Here is a 16,637-nt window from a genome sequence, read left to right on the forward strand (position 1 = left end):
ACAACCTACGGCTTGCATTGTTCCAGTTACTACTGCGGCAGCTTTTTGGTTTGAGGCTCTAGAAGAGTCTCTGAAGGTTGAGACTCCATTAGATGACATTTTGAATAGAATTAAGGCTCTCAAGCTAGCTATATCTTTTATTACTGATGCCGCTTTTCAAATTGCTAAACTAGCTGCGAAAAATGCAGGATTTGCCATTTTAGCACGTAGGGCATTATGGCTCAAATCGTGGTCTGCTGATGTCATCAAAATCTAAGCTTTTAGCTATTCCTTTTAAAGGTAAGACCCTATTCGGGCCTGAATTGAAGGAAATAATTTCTGACACTACTGGAGGTAAAGGCCATGCCCTACCTCAGGATAAGTCTGTTAAGATGAGGGGTAAACAAAATAATTTTCGTTCTTTTTGAAACTTTAAAGGAGGACCCTCTGCTTCCTCTTCCTCCACAAAGCAGGAAGGGAACTTTGCTCAATCCAAGTCAGTCTGGAGACCCCACCAGGCTTGGAATAAAGGTAAACAATCCAAGAAGCCCGCTGCGGCTACAAAGACAGCATGAAGGGGCGGCCCCCGATCTGGGACCGCACCTAGTAGGGGGCAGACTTTTTTTGTTTGCTCAGGCTTGGGCAAGAGACATTCAGGACCCTTGCGCACTGGAAATCGTGACCCACGGGTATCAACTGGAATTCAAGGATTTTCTCCCAAGAGGGAGATTTCATCTTTCACGATTATCTGTAGACCAGATAAAGAGAGGCATTCTTACGCTGTGTAAAAGACCTCTCTACCATGGGAGTAATTTGTCACGTTCCAAAACTGGAACAGGGGCAGGGGTTTTACTCAAAGTTCCCTCTTTTTTGGGAACCACAAAAAGATTTTAGACCCATTTTAGATCTAAAGTATCTAAACAAGTTTCTCAGAGTTCCATCATTCAAGATAGAAACTATACGAACAATCTTACCAATGATCCTGGATGGTCAATTTATGACTACAGTGGACTTGAAGGATGCATACCTTCATATCCCTATTCACAAGGATAATCATCAGTTCCTAAGGTTTGCCTTCCTGGACAAATATTACCAGTTCGTGGCTCTTCCCTTCGGGTTGGCCTCAGCACTCAGAATCTTCACAAAGGTTCTAGGGTCTCTTCTAGCGGTTCTCAGACCGCGGGGCATTGCAGTGGCGCCTTATCTGGACGATTTTCTGATTCAGGCGTCAAATTATCATTTGACAAAATCTCACACGGACATAGTATTGTATTTCATGAGAACTCACGGTTGGAAGGTGAACATATAAAAGAGTTCACTAGTTCCACGGACAAGGGTTCCCTCGGTAGACATGAAAATATTTCTGACGGAGGTCAGAAAAACAAAGTTTCTAAATACTTGCCGAGCACTTCAGTCCATTCCTCGGCCTTCAGTGGCTCAGTTTATGGAGGTCATTGGATTAATGGTAGCGGCAATGGACATAATTCAGTTTGCCCGCTTTCATCTCAGACCACTGCAGCTGTGCATGCTCAGACAGTGGAATTGGCACTATGCAAATTTATCTCCACAGATAAATCTGGATCAAGAGAGCAGAGACTCTCTCTCTTCTTTGGTGGTTGTCGCCGGATCATCTGTCCCAGGGGACTTGTTGCCGCAGACCCTCGTGGGTGATGGTGACAACGGACGCCAGCCTACTGGGGTGCAGTCTGGAATTCCCTGAAGGCTCAGGCTGTTTGGACTCAGGTGGAGTCTCTACTTCCAATCAATATTCTGGAACTGAGAGCAATTTTCAATGCCCTTCAGGCGTGGCCTCAGTTGGCTTCGGCCAAATTCATCAGATTCCAGTCGAACAACATAACGACTGTGGCATATATCAATCATCAAGGGGGAACAAGGAGTTCCTTAGCGATGATAGAAGTATGCAAGATAATCTGATGGGCAGAGGCCCACTCTTGTTATCTGTCGGCAATTTACATCCCAGGAGTAGAAAACTGGGAAGCGGATTTTCTAAGTCATCAGATTTTTCATGCTGGGGAGTGGGAACTCCATCCGGAGGTGTTTGTCTAATTGATTCGCCAATGGGGCAGACCGGAACTGGATCTGATGGCATCTCGTCAGAATGCCAAGCTTCCACGTTACGGATCCAGATCAAGGGATTCCCAGGCTGAACTGATAGATGCCTTGGCAGTACCTTGTTCATTCAGTCTAGCTTATGTGTTTCCACCATTTCCTCTCCTTCCACGCGTGATTGCTTGAATCAAACAGGAGAGAGCTTCAGTAATCCTGATAGCGCCTGCGTGGCCACGCAGGACTTGGTATGCGGATCTAGTGGACATGTCTTCTCTGCCACCATGGAAACTTCCTTTGAGACAGGACCTCCTCATTCAAGGTTAAGATTCCCAGGATTCTGTCTTTTCTCCAAGAAGGATTGGAGAAAGGGTTATCAGCAAGTTCCTTAAAGGGACAGATTTCTGCTTTGTCAATTTTGCTTCACAAACGTTGGGCAGATGTGCCAGATTTTCAGTCTTTTTGTCAGGCTCTATCTAGAATTAAGCCTTTATTTAGACCAATTACTCCTCCCTGTAGTTTGAATTTAGTTCTTAGAGTTCATCAAGGGGTTCCGTTTGAACTCATGCATTCCATAGATATTAAATTGTTATCTTGGAAAATTCTGTTTTTAGTTGCTATTTCTTCTGCTCGAAGAGTTTCTGAGCTTTCAGCGTTAGTGTGATTCTCCTCATTTTTCATTCTGATAAGGTGGTTTTACGTACCAAACCTGGATTTCTTCCTAAGGTTGTTTTAAATAAAAAGGAGGAGCGTCTGTTACATAACCTGGACGTGGTCCGTGCCTTAAAGTTTTACTTACAGGCGACTAAGGATTTCCGTCAATCATCTTCATTATTCATTGTTTATTCTGGAAAGCGTAGGGGTCAGAAAGCATGGCTACCTCTTTCTTTTTGGCTGAGGAGTATCATCCGCCTGGCATATGAGACTGCTGGACAGCATCCTCCTGAAAGAATTACGGCTCATTCTACTAGGGCTGTGGCTTCCACATGGGCCTTTAAAAACGATGCTTCTGTTGAACAGATTTATTAAGGCTGTGACTTGGTGGTCCCTTCATACTTTTTCCAAATGTTCCAAATTTTATACTTTTGCTTCTTCTGAGGCTGTTTTTGGGAGGAAAGTTCTTCAAGCAGTGGTGCCTTCCGTTTAGGTCTCTGTCTTGTCCCTCCCGTTTAATCCGTGTCCTGTAGCTTTGGTATTGTATCCCACAAGTAAGGATGAAATCCGTATACTCGTATCTTGTAGAAGAAAAGGAAATTTATGCTTACCTGATAAATTGATTTATTCTACAATACGACGAGTCTACAGCCCTCCCTGTCATTTTGAGACAGATTATATTTTATTTATTTTTACTTCAGTCACCTCTGCACCTTTTAGCTTTTCCTTTCACTTCCTAAAACCTTTGGTCGAATGACTGGGGGTGGAGGGGAAGGGAGGAGCTATATATACAGCTCTGCTGTGGTGCTCTTTGCCACTTCCTGTTAGCAGGAGGATAATATCTCAAAAGTAAGGATGAAATCCGTGGACTCGTCGTATCGTAGAAGAAATCAATTTATCAGGTAAGCATAAATTTCCTTTTTTTGTATAAAGCACAATTATTTCCACGTTCCTTTTGTTGATGCTTTTTACTCCTTTCTTTATCACCCCACTTCTTGGCTATTTTCGCATTTTGAGGTTTGGGAAACTTTGCCCCTCCTGGTAGGATTGTATATCCCATACGTCACTAGCTCATGGACTCTTGCCAATATGAAAGAAATTAATTTATCAGGTAAGTTCTTACATAAATTATGTTTTTTTATGTAGATGCATCCAATTCTTTGTGTAAATAAATAAAAGCAAAAAATAAATATATATATATATATATATATATATATTCATTTATATATTTCGATTTAAATTCTATCGTATTTCATTTGTAGACCGTTAGCTCTATTTGGAGCACATTTCCCCTACCCTATTACTATATCTTTTCTGAATTAATTTCTTGAGATTTGTGTGAATTTTTGGGGATTTTCGCCAATTACTGTCAAACCAGGGAGCTATCACACCACACTTTTCTCTTTTCGCATTATCAAAATGTGCACTTTTTTATATGCATACTTTGAGGCTTCATCTCCTGCTGAGCATGTACAAAAGTGCATGATATATATATATATATATATATATATATATATATATATTTATATATATATATATATATATATATATATATATATATGTGTGTATATATATGTATATGCATTTTGTGATTTGATTTTATTTTTAAAACAAAAATGGTAATACAGTTCATGATCTACAAAAACAGTTTACAGCATGTTTGAACATGTGCCTCTTATATTTGTTTCATGTATCTTTCTTTCTTAGAATATAATTCTATAGAATTCTGTGATACTTTACAAATTATGATAATGCAGGATAGAGATATTTTTTTTTGTAGTATGGTGTCCCTTTAATTGATCCATTACGCATACATGCCTTTGGAACTTTATAGAACAGCAGTAAATGCCCTGTTTTGTCCTGAGAGAGCACACATCCCCTCTATTAATAAACACCTGCAGTAATCACTTACATTTTTTTTTCTTCTTCTGTCTAATACCCGAAGTTGATCTTGGTTTTTGTTTTTTAGGTGCTCACTGGCTAGTGATGTCTTTCTGGCTTGTTGCTCAGCAGACCGATGTCATCTCAAATCCTTGTTACTGGAGGTTATTCAACCTACTATTTGGAGCAGTTTATGTCTTCTGCTTCATTAATATCAGAGATGGGCCCTCGAGGTATCGGTGTGCCGTCTTTTATGTGGTAAGTATCTCATTGATTTCTTGCAAGTTTTTTAATATACTTTGACATAAGTTCTTTACACGTATTTACCATAACTATTAAGTAATTCAATTTATTCATCCGAATATTGATCTAGATATAAACTTAAAGGGATATGAAACCCACCTAGGTTCTTTGCTGCTCCTGAGCTTTCCTAGATAAACCTTTCAGCAAAGGATAAGAAGAGAAGGAAGCAAATTAAATAATAGAAGTAAATTTGTTTAAAATTGTAGTGTCTATTTTAATCATGAAAGAAAATTTTTGGGTTTCATGTCCCTTTTTAAGTCTTTCATAAAATTCTTTGTTACAGACTTACGTTGGACAATCCTTTTATTACATTGTTTGACAAATATACAACAAAAAGTTCAAAAATTCTTTACTCTATCTTACAAGTACTTGTAGCAGTAAATATAGATTTTATTGCGTATGTAATGTGTGTATTTGAGTTTATTTTTCTTACTTGCATTCCATACATACAGCCACAAATGCTAGCTTCTAACCAAATGCACAATTACAAATAGTTGTGACACTCTTGTTTGCATATGGTTCGAAGCAAGCTTCTATGACAGCAGTTTATGGTCCCAGATAAGAGAAGGATTTGATGCATAACCTGGGCCTATCCCCATTTGGACAAAAGCTTTAACAGACTTAAAGGACCAGTCAACACAGTAGATTTGCATTATCAACAAATACAAGATAACAAGACAATGCAATAGCACATAGACTGAACTTCAAATGAGTAGTAGATTTTTTTTTTTTCTGACAATTTTAAAAGTTATGTCTTTCTCCAACATTGGTGTGTCCGGTCCACGGCGTCATCCATAACTTGTGGGAATATTCTCTTCCCCAACAGGAAATGGCAAAGAGCACAGCAAAAGCTGTCCATATAGTCCCTCCTAGGCTCCGCCCACCCCAGTCATTCTCTTTTCCGCTGAGCAAGCAGCATCTCCACGGAGATGGTGAAGAGTATGTGGTGTTTAGTTGTAGTTTTTTTATTCTACTATCAAGAGTTTATTTTAAAATAGTGCTGGTATGTACTATTTACTCTGAAACAGAAAAGGATGAAGAGTTCTGTTTGTGAGAGGAATATGATTTTAGCAGCAGTAACTAAAATCGGTTTCTGTTCCCACATAGGACTGTTGAGAGGAGATAACTTCAGTTGGGGGAACAGTTGGCAGACTTTTCTGCTTAAGGTATGACTAGCCATATTTCTAACAAGACTGTGTAATGCTGGAAGGCTGTCATTTCCCCCTCATGGGGACCGGTAAGCCATTTTCTTAGTCTTAAACAGAATAAAGGGCTTAATATGGGCTATAAAACTGGTAGACACTTTTATGGGCTAGATCGATTGCTTTATTTGGGCATTTTATACAGCTTGATATTGAAATTCACACTTATAACTTTGGGGAAAGTTTTTTTCACGGCAGGCACTGGCTTAGACACCTTCCCAGTCAGGAAGAGCCTTCTTTGTAGTAGGCAGAGCCTCATTTTCGCGCCATTACTGCGCAGTTACTTTTGAGAGCAGGACATGCAGCTGCATGTGTATGGGTCTGGAGGTAGTTGAAAAGGTCCCTAGAAGGCTTCATCTGGTATCGTATACCCCCATGGGTTTGGTAAAGTCGCAGCAAAGGCTGTAGCTGGGACTGTAGAGGGGTTAAAACTATAAACTGCTCCGGTTTTGTCATTTTAAGGGTTAAAAGTCTGAAATTTGGGGTGCAATGCTTTGAATGCTTTAAGACACTGTGGTGAAAATTTGGTTAAATTTGAACAATTCCTTCATAGTTTCTTTCATGTAATTAGCAAGAGTCCATGAGCTAGTGACGTATGGGATATACATTCCTACCAGGAGGGGCAAAGTTTCCCAAACCTCAAAATGCCTATAAATACACCCCTCACCACACCCACAATTCAGTTTTACAAACTTTGCCTCCTATGGAGGTGGTGAAGTAAGTTTGTGCTAGATTCTACGTTGATATGCGCTCCGCAGCAAGTTGGAGCCCGGTTTTCCTCTCAGCGTGCAGTGAATGTCAGAGGGATGTGAAGAGAGTATTGCCTATTTGAATGCAGTGATCTCCTTCTACGGGGTCTATTTCATAGGTTCTCTGTTATCGGTCGTAGAGATTCATCTCTTACCTCCCTTTTCAGATCGACGATATACTCTTATATATACCATTACCTCTGCTGATTCTCGTTTCAGTACTGCTTTGGCTTTCTACAAACATGTAGATGAGTGTCCTGGGGTAAGTAAATCTTATTTTCTGTGACACTCTAAGCTATGGTTGGGCACTTTGTTTATAAAGTTCTAAATATATGTATTCAAACATTTATTTGCCTTGACTCAGAATGTTCAACTTTCCTTATTTTTCAGACAGTCAGTTTCATATTTGGGATAATGCATTTGAATTAATCATTTCTTCTGTTATGTGTGATCAGTCCACGGGTCATCATTACTTCTGGGATATAACTCCTCCCCAACAGGAAATGCAAGAGGATTCACCCAGCAGAGCTGATATAGCTCCTCCCCTCTACGTCAGTCCCAGTCATTCTCTTGCACCCAACGACTAGATAGGATGTGTGAGAGGACTTTGGTGATTATACTTAGTTTTTATGACTTCAATCAAAAGTTTGTTATTTTATAATAGCACCGGAGCGTGTTATTACTTCTCTGGCAGACTTTGAGGAAGAATCTACCAGAGTTTTTACTATGATTTTAACCGGAGTAGTTAAGATCATATTGCTGTTCTCGGCCATCTGAGGGAGGTAAAAGCTTCAGATCAGGGGACAGGGGCAGATGAATCTGCATTGAGGTATGTAGCAGTTTTTTATTTTCTGAATGGAATTGATGAGAAAATCCTGCTATACCGCTATAATGACATGTATGTATACACTTCAGTATTCTGGGAATGGTACTTCACCGGAACTACTTTGTTAAAGGTCACTAATCTTTTTAATAAGTTTTATATCATGTTAAACGTTTTTGCTGGAATGTAGAATCGTTTACACTGTTGAGGTACTGAGTAAATAAATGTTTGGGCTTTATTTTCCACTTGGCAGTAGTTTATTTTGAATTGTGACAGTTTCGTTTCTCTTCACTGCTGTGTGTGAGAGGGAGGGGCCGTTTTTGGCGCTCTTTGCTACGCATCAACAATTTCCAGTCAGCTATTATTTTTCCTGCATGATCCGGTTCATCTCTGACAGATCTCAGGGGTCTTCAAACTTCTTGAAGGGAGGTACATTCTCTCAGCAGAGCTGTGAGAATTTTTTATATTGACTGTGGATAAAGACGTTACTCAATAATTTTTGTGTCAAATTTAGTTATGTTATCTTACTAATGGGAACAAAACCCTTGCTAAAAGTTGTGTTGTTTTAAAATTGATGCTATAACTGTTCTCAGTGTATTATCTCAAACTGTCATTTAATCATTTAATCGTTTAAGTACCTCTTTGAGGCACAGTACGTTTTTGATAAAAAAGATTATAACCAGGTTGCAAGTTATTGCTAGTGTGTTAAACATGTCTGACTCAGAGGATATCTGTGTCATTTGTTCCAATGCCAAGGTGGAGCCCAATAGAAATTTATGTACTAACTGTATTGATGCTACTTTAAATAAAAGTCAATCTGTACAATGTGAACAAATTTCACCAATCTGCGAGGGGAGAGTTATGCCGACTAACTCGCCTCACGCGGCAGTACCTGCATCTCCCGCCCGGGAGGTGCGTGATATTATGGCGCCTAGTACATCTGGGCGGCCATTACAGATAACATTACAAGATATGGCTACTGTTATGACTGAAGTTTTGTCTAAATTACCTGAGCTAAGAGGCAAGCGTGATCACTCTGGGGTGAGAACAGAGTGCGCTGACAATACTAGGGCCATGTCTGATACTGCGTCACAGCTTGCAGAGCATGAGGACGGAGAGCTTCATTCTGTGGGTGACGGTTCTGATCCAAACAGATTGGATTCAGATATTTCAAATTTTAAATTTAAATTGGAGAACCTCCGTGTATTACTAGGGGAGGTCTTAGCAGCTCTCAATGATTGTAACACCGTTGCAATACCAGAGAAACTATGTAGGTTGGATAAATACTTTGCGGTACCGGCGAGTACTGACGTTTTTCCTATACCTAAGAGATTAACTGAAATTGTTACTAAGGAGTGGGATAGACCCGGTGTGCCGTTCTCACCCCCTCCAATATTTAGAAAGATGTTTCCAATAGACGCCACCACTCGGGACTTATGGCAAACGGTCCCTAAGGTGGAGGGAGCAGTTTCTACTCTAGCTAAGCGTACCACTATCCCGGTGGAGGATAGCTGTGCCTTTTCAGATCCAATGGATAAAAAATTGGAGGGTTACCTTAAGAAAATGTTTGTTCAACAAGGTTTTATTTTGCAACCCCTTGCATGTATCGCGCCGATTACGGCTGCGGCAGCATTTTGGATTGAGTCTCTGGAAGAGAACCTTAGTTCATATACGCTAGACGACATTATGGACAGGCTTAGAGTCCTTAAACTAGCTAATTCATTCATTTCGGAGGCCGTAGTACATTTAACCAAACTTACGGCTAAGAACTCAGGATTCGCCATACAGGCACGTAGGGCGCTGTGGCTAAAATCCTGGTCAGCTGATGTTACTTCTAAGTCCAAATTACTTAATATTCCTTTCAAGGGGCAGTCCTTATTTGGGCCCGGTTTGAAAGAGATTATCGCTGACATTACAGGAGGTAAGGGCCACGCCCTACCTCAAGACAAAGCCAAAGCTAAGGCTAGACAGTCTAATTTTCGTCCCTTTCGGAATTTCAAAACAGGAGCAGCATCAACCTCCACTGCACCAAAACAGGAAGGAGCTGTTGCTCGTTACAGGCAAGGCTGGAAGCCCAACCAGTCCTGGAACAAGGGCAAACAGGCCAGGAAACCTGCTGCTGCCCCAAAGACAGCATGAATCGAGAGCCCCCGATCCGGGACCGGATCTAGTGGGGGGCAGACTTTCTCTCTTCGCCCAGGCCTGGGCAAGAGATGTTCAGGATCCCTGGGCGCTAGAGATCATATCTCAGGGATACCTTCTAGACTTCAAATTATCTCCCCCAAGAGGGAGATTTCATCTGTCAAGATTGTCAACAAACCAGATAAAGAAAGAAGCGTTTCTACGCTGCGTACAAGATCTGTTATTAATGGGAGTGATCCATCCGGTTCCGCGGTCGGAACAAGGACAAGGGTTCTACTCAAACCTGTTTGTGGTTCCCAAAAAAGAGGGAACCTTCAGACCAATCCTAGATTTAAAGATTCTAAACAAATTCCTAAGAGTTCCATCGTTCAAAATGGAAACTATTCGGACAATCTTGCCCATGATCCAAAAGGGTCAGTACATGACCACAGTGGATTTAAAAGATGCTTACCTTCACATACCGATCCACAAAGATCATCACCGGTATCTACGGTTTGCCTTCCTAGACAGGCACTACCAGTTTGTAGCTCTTCCATTCGGATTGGCTACGGCCCCAAGAATCTTCACAAAGATTCTAGGTGCCCTCCTGGCGGTACTAAGACCGCGAGGGATTTCGGTAGCTCCGTATCTAGACGACATTCTAATACAGGCTTCAAGCTTTCAAACTGCCAAGTCTCATACAGAGTTAGTTCTGGCATTTCTAAGGTCGCATGGATGGAAAGTGAACGAAAAGAAGAGTTCTCTTTTTCCTCTCACAAGAGTTCCATTCTTGGGGACTCTTATAGATTCTGTAGAAATGAAGATTTACCTGACAGAGGACAGGTTAACAAAACTTCAAGATGCATGCCGTGTCCTTCATTCCATTCAACACCCGTCAGTAGCGCAATGCATGGAGGTGATCGGCTTAATGGTAGCGGCAATGGACATAGTACCTTTTGCACGCCTACACCTCAGACCGCTGCAATTATGCATGCTAAGTCAGTGGAATGGGGATTACTCAGATTTGTCCCCTACTCTGAATCTGAATCAAGAGACCAGAAATTCTCTTCTATGGTGGCTTCATCGGCCACACCTGTCCAGGGGGATGCCATTCAGCAGGCCAGACTGGACAATTGTAACAACAGACGCCAGCCTACTAGGTTGGGGCGCTGTCTGGAATTCTCTGAAGGCTCAGGGATTATGGAATCAGGAGGAGAGTCTCCTTCCAATAAACATTCTGGAATTGAGAGCAGTTCTCAATGCCCTTCTGGCTTGGCCCCAATTAACAACTCGGGGGTTCATCAGGTTTCAGTCGGACAATATCACGACTGTAGCTTACATCAACCATCAGGGAGGGACAAAAAGCTCCCTAGCAATGATGGAAGTATCAAAGATAATTCGATGGGCAGAGTCTCACTCTTGCCACCTGTCAGCAATCCACATCCCGGGAGTGGAGAACTGGGAGGCGGATTTCTTGAGTCGCCAGACTTTTCATCCGGGGGAGTGGGAACTTCATCCGGAGGTCTTTGCCCAAATACTTCGAAGTTGGGGCAAACCAGAGATAGATCTCATGGCGTCTCGCCAGAACGCCAAACTTCCTCACTACGGGTCCAGATCCAGGGATCCGGGAGCGGTTCTGATAGATGCTTTGACAGCACCTTGGAACTTCGGGATGGCTTATGTGTTTCCACCCTTCCCGCTGCTTCCTCGATTGATTGCCAAAATCAAACAGGAGAGAGCATCAGTGATTCTAATAGCACCTGCATGGCCACGCAGGACTTGGTATGCAGATCTAGTGGACATGTCATCCTGTCCACCTTGGTCTCTACCTCTAAGACAGGACCTTCTGATACAGGGTCCGTTCAAACATCAAAATCTAACTTCTCTGAAACTGACTGCTTGGAAATTGAACGCTTGATTTTATCAAAACGTGGTTTTTCTGAGTCGGTTATTGATACCCTGATACAGGCTAGGAAGCCTGTTACCAGAAAGATTTACCATAAAATATGGCGTAAATACCTATACTGGTGTGAATCCAAACGTTACTCCTGGAGTAAGGTTAGGATCTCTAGGATCTTGTCCTTTCTACAAGAGGGCTTAGAAAAGGGTTTATCGGCTAGTTCATTAAAGGGACAGATTTCAGCTCTGTCCATCTTGTTACACAGGCGTCTGTCAGAAAATCCAGACGTCCAGGCCTTTTGTCAGGCTTTAGCTAGGATCAAGCCTGTGTTTAAAGCTGTTGCTCCACCATGGAGTTTAAACTTAGTTCTTAACGTTTTACAGGGTGTTCCGTTTGAACCCCTTCATTCCATTGATATAAAATTGTTATCTTGGAAAGTTCTGTTTTTAATGGCTATTTCCTCGGCTCGAAGAGTCTCTGAGTTATCAGCATTACATTGTGATTCTCCTTATCTGATTTTTCACTCAGACAAGGTAGTTCTGCGTACTAAACCTGGGTTCTTACCTAAGGTAGTTACTAACAGGAATATCAATCAAGAGATTGTTGTTCCATCCTTGTGTCCAAATCCTTCTTCAAAGAAGGAACGTCTTCTACACAATCTGGATGTAGTTCGTGCCCTCAAGTTCTACTTGCAGGCAACTAAAGAGTTTCGTCAAACTTCTTCCCTGTTTGTCGTTTATTCTGGACAGAGGAGAGGTCAAAAAGCTTCTGCTACCTCTCTCTCGTTTTGGCTTCGTAACATAATACGTTTAGCCTATGAGACTGCTGGACAGCAGCCTCCTGAAAGAATTACAGCTCATTCCACTAGAGCTGTGGCTTCCACTTGGGCCTTTAAGAATGAGGCCTCTGTTGAACAGATTTGCAAGGCTGCAACTTGGTCTTCGCTTCATACTTTTTCCAAATTTTACAAATTTGACACTTTTGCTTCTTCGGAGGCTATTTTTGGGAGAAAGGTTCTTCAGGCAGTGGTTCCTTCTGTATAATGAGCCTGCCTATCCCTCCCGTCATCCGTGTACTTTTGCTTTGGTATTGGTATCCCAGAAGTAATGATGACCCGTGGACTGATCACACATAACAGAAGAAAACATAATTTATGCTTACCTGATAAATTCCTTTCTTCTGTTGTGTGATCAGTCCACGGCCCGCCCTGTTTTTAAGGCAGGTAAATATCTTTTAAATTATACTCCAGTCACCACTTCACCCTTGGTTACTCCTTTCTCGTTGATTCTTGGTCGAATGACTGGGACTGACGTAGAGGGGAGGAGCTATATCAGCTCTGCTGGGTGAATCCTCTTGCATTTCCTGTTGGGGAGGAGTTATATCCCAGAAGTAATGATGACCCGTGGACTGATCACACAACAGAAGAAAGGAATTTATCAGGTAAGCATAAATTATGTTTTTTTTCTTACCTTCAAAAATTTGACTCTTTTTTTCCCTGTGGACTGTTAGGCTCGCGGGGGCTGAAAATGCTTCATTTTATTGCGTCATTCTTGGCACAGACTTTTTTGGTGCAAAAATTATTTTCCGTTTCCGGCGTCATACGTGTTGCTGGAAGTTGCGTCATTTTTTTACGTTATTTTGCGCCAAAGATGTCGGCGTTCCGGATGTGGCGTCATTTTGGCGCCAAAAGCATTTAGGCGCCAAATAATGTGGGCGTCTGATTTGGCGCTAAAAAATATGGGCGTCGCTTTTTGTCTCCACATTATTTAAGTCTCATTTTTTATTGCTTCTGGTTGCTAGAAGCTTATTCTTTGGCATTCTTTCCCATTCCTGAAACTGTCATTTAAGGAATTTGATCAATTTTGCTTTATATGTTGTTTTTTCTCTTACATATTGCAAGATGTCTCACGTTGCATCTGAGTCAGAAGATACTACAGGAAAATCGCTGTCTAGTGCTGGACCTACCAAAGCTAAGTGTATCTGCTGTAAACTTTTGGTAGCTATTCCTCCGGCTGTTGTTTGTATTGATTGTCATGACAAACTTGTTAATGCAGATAATATTTCCTTTAGTAAAGTACCATTGCCTGTTGTAGTTCCCTCAACATCTAAGGTGCAGAATGTTCCTGATAACATAAGAGATATTGTTTCTGAATCCATAAAGAAGGCTATGTCTGTTATTTCTCCTTCTAGTAAACGTAAAAAATCTTTTAAAACTTCTCTCCCTACAGATGAATTTTTAAATGAACATCATCATTCTGATTCTGATGACTCTTCTGGTTCAGAGGATTTTGTCTCAGAGGTTGATGCTGATAAATCTTCATATTTATTTAAAATTGAATTTATTCGTTCTTTACTTAAAGAAGTACTAATTGCTTTAGAAATAGAGGATTCTGGTCCTCTTGATACTAATTCTAAACGTTTGGATAAGGTATTTAAATCTCCTGTGGTTATTCCAGAAGTTTTTCCTGTTCCTAATGCTATTTCTGCAGTAATTTCCAATGAATGGGATAAATTGGGTAATTCATTTACTCCTTCTAAACGTTTTAAGCAATTATATCCTGTGCCGTCTGACAGATTAGAATTTTTGGACAAAATCCCTAAAGTTGATGGGGCTATTTCTACCCTTGCTAAACGTACTACTATTCCTACGTCAGATGGTACTTCGTTTAAGGATCCTTTAGATAGGAAAATTGAATCCTTTCTAAGAAAAGCTTATCTGTGTTCAGGTAATCTTCTTAGACCTGCTATATCTTTGGCTGATGTTGCTGCAGCTTCAACTTTTTGGTTGGAAACTTTAGCGCAACAAGTAACACATCATGATTCTCATGATATTATTATTCTTCTTCAGCATGCTAATAATTTTATCTGTGATGCCATTTTTGATATTATTAGAGTTGATGTCAGGTTTATGTCTCTAGCTATTTTAGTTACAAGAGCTTTATGGCTTAAGACTTGGAATGCTGATATGGCTTCTAAATCTACTCTACTTTCTATTTCTTTCCAGGGTAACAAATTATTTGGTGCTCAGTTGGATTCTATTATTTCAACTGTTACTGGTGGGAAAGGAACTTTTTTACCACAGGATAAAAAATCTAAAGGTAAAAACAGGGCTAATAATCGTTTTCGTTCCTTTCGTTTCAACAAAGAACAAAAGCCTAATCCTTCATCCTCAGGAGCAGTTTTAGTTTGGAAACCATCTCCAGTCTGGAATAAATCCAAGCCAGCTAGAAAGGCAAAGCCTGCTTCTAAGTCCACATGAAGGTGCGGCCCTCATTCCAGCTCAGCTGGTAGGGGGCAGGTTACGTTTTTTCAAAGAAATTTGGATCAATTCTGTTCACAATCTTTGGATTCAGAACATTGTTTCAGAAAGGTACAGAATTGGTTTCAGGATGAGACCTCCTGCAAAGAGATTTTTTCTTTCCCGTGTCCCAGTAAATCCAGTAAAAGCTCAAGCATTTCTGAATTGTGTTTCAGATCTAGAGTTGACTGGAGTAATTATGCCAGTTCCAGTTCCGGAACAGGGGATGGGGTTTTATTCAAATCTCTTCATTGTACCAAAGAAGGAGAATTCCTTCAGACCAGTTCTGGATCTAAAAATATTGAATCGTTATGTAAGGATACCAACGTTCAAGATGGTAACTGTAAGGACTATCTTGCCTTTTGTTCAGCAAGGGAATTATATGTCCACAATAGATTTACAGGATGCATATCTGCATATTCCGATTCATCCAGATCATTATCAGTTCCTGAGATTCTCTTTTCTGGACAAGCATTACCAGTTTGTGGCTCTGCCGTTTGGCCTAGCTACAGCTCCAAGAATTTTTACAAAGGTTCTCGGTGCCCTTCTATCTGTAATCAGAGAACAGGGTATTGTGGTATTTCCTTATTTGGACGATATCTTAGGTACTTGCTCAGTCTTTACATTTAGCAGAATCTCATACGAATCGACTTGTGTTGTTTCTTCAAGATCATGGTTGGAGGATCAATTTACCAAAAAGTTCATTGATTCCTCAGACAAGGGTAACCTTTCTGGGTTTCCAGATGGATTCAGAGTCCATGACTCTGTCTTTAACAGACAAGAGACGTCTAAAATTGATTGCAGCTTGTCGAAACCTTCAGTCACAATCATTCCCTTCGGTAGCCTTATGCATGGAAATTCTAGGTCTTATGACTGCTGCATCGGACGCGATCCCCTTTGCTCGTTTTCATATGCGACCTCTTCAGCTCTGTATGCTGAATCAATGGTGCAAGGATTACACAAAGATATCTCAATTAATATCTTTAAAACCAATTGTTCGACACTCTCTAACATGGTGGACAAATCACCATTGTTTAATTCAGGGGGCTTCTTTTGTGCTTCCGACCTGGACTGTAATTTCAACAGATGCAAGTCTCACAGGTTGGGGAGCTGTGTGGGGATCTCTGACGGCACAAGGAGTTTGGGAATCTCAGGAGGTGAGATTACCGATCAATATTTTGGAACTCCGTGCAATTTTCAGAGCTCTTCAGTTTTGGCCTCTTCTGAAGAGAGAATCGTTCATTTGTTTTCAGACAGACAATGTCACAACTGTGGCATACATCAATCATCAAGGAGGGACTCACAGTCCTCTGGCTATGAAAGAAGTATCTCGAATTTTGGTTTGGGCGGAATCCAGCTCCTGTCTACTCTCTGCGGTTCATATCCCAGGTATAGACAATTGGGAAGCGGATTATCTCAGTCGCCAAACGTTATATCCGGGCGAATGGTCTCTTCACCCAGAGGTATTTCTTCAGATTGTTCAAATGTGGGAACTTCCAGAAATATATCTGATGGCGTCCCATCTAAACAAGAAACTTCCCAGGTATCTGTCCAGATCCCGGGATCCTCAGGCGGAGGCAGTGGATGCATTATCACTTCCTTGGAAGTATCATCCTGCCTATATCTTTCCGCCTCTAGTTCTTCTTCCAAAAGTAATCTC

At 41.1% G+C, this 16,637-nt stretch overlaps 1 protein-coding gene across 1 annotated transcript in view; it reads left to right on the top strand.

Annotated features, from left to right (window-relative positions):
- Positions 1-16,637, top strand: part of XKR5 (XK related 5) — a 227,232-nt gene that overhangs the window by 147,008 nt on the left and 63,587 nt on the right. Inside the window, 1 exon segment of the mRNA XM_053711084.1 lies at positions 4,670-4,839. Within this exon segment, the coding sequence (XP_053567059.1) occupies positions 4,670-4,839 (170 nt within the window).

Source organism: Bombina bombina, chromosome 4 (assembly GCF_027579735.1).
Source record: "Bombina bombina isolate aBomBom1 chromosome 4, aBomBom1.pri, whole genome shotgun sequence".
Lineage (NCBI taxonomy): Eukaryota > Metazoa > Chordata > Amphibia > Anura > Bombinatoridae > Bombina > Bombina bombina.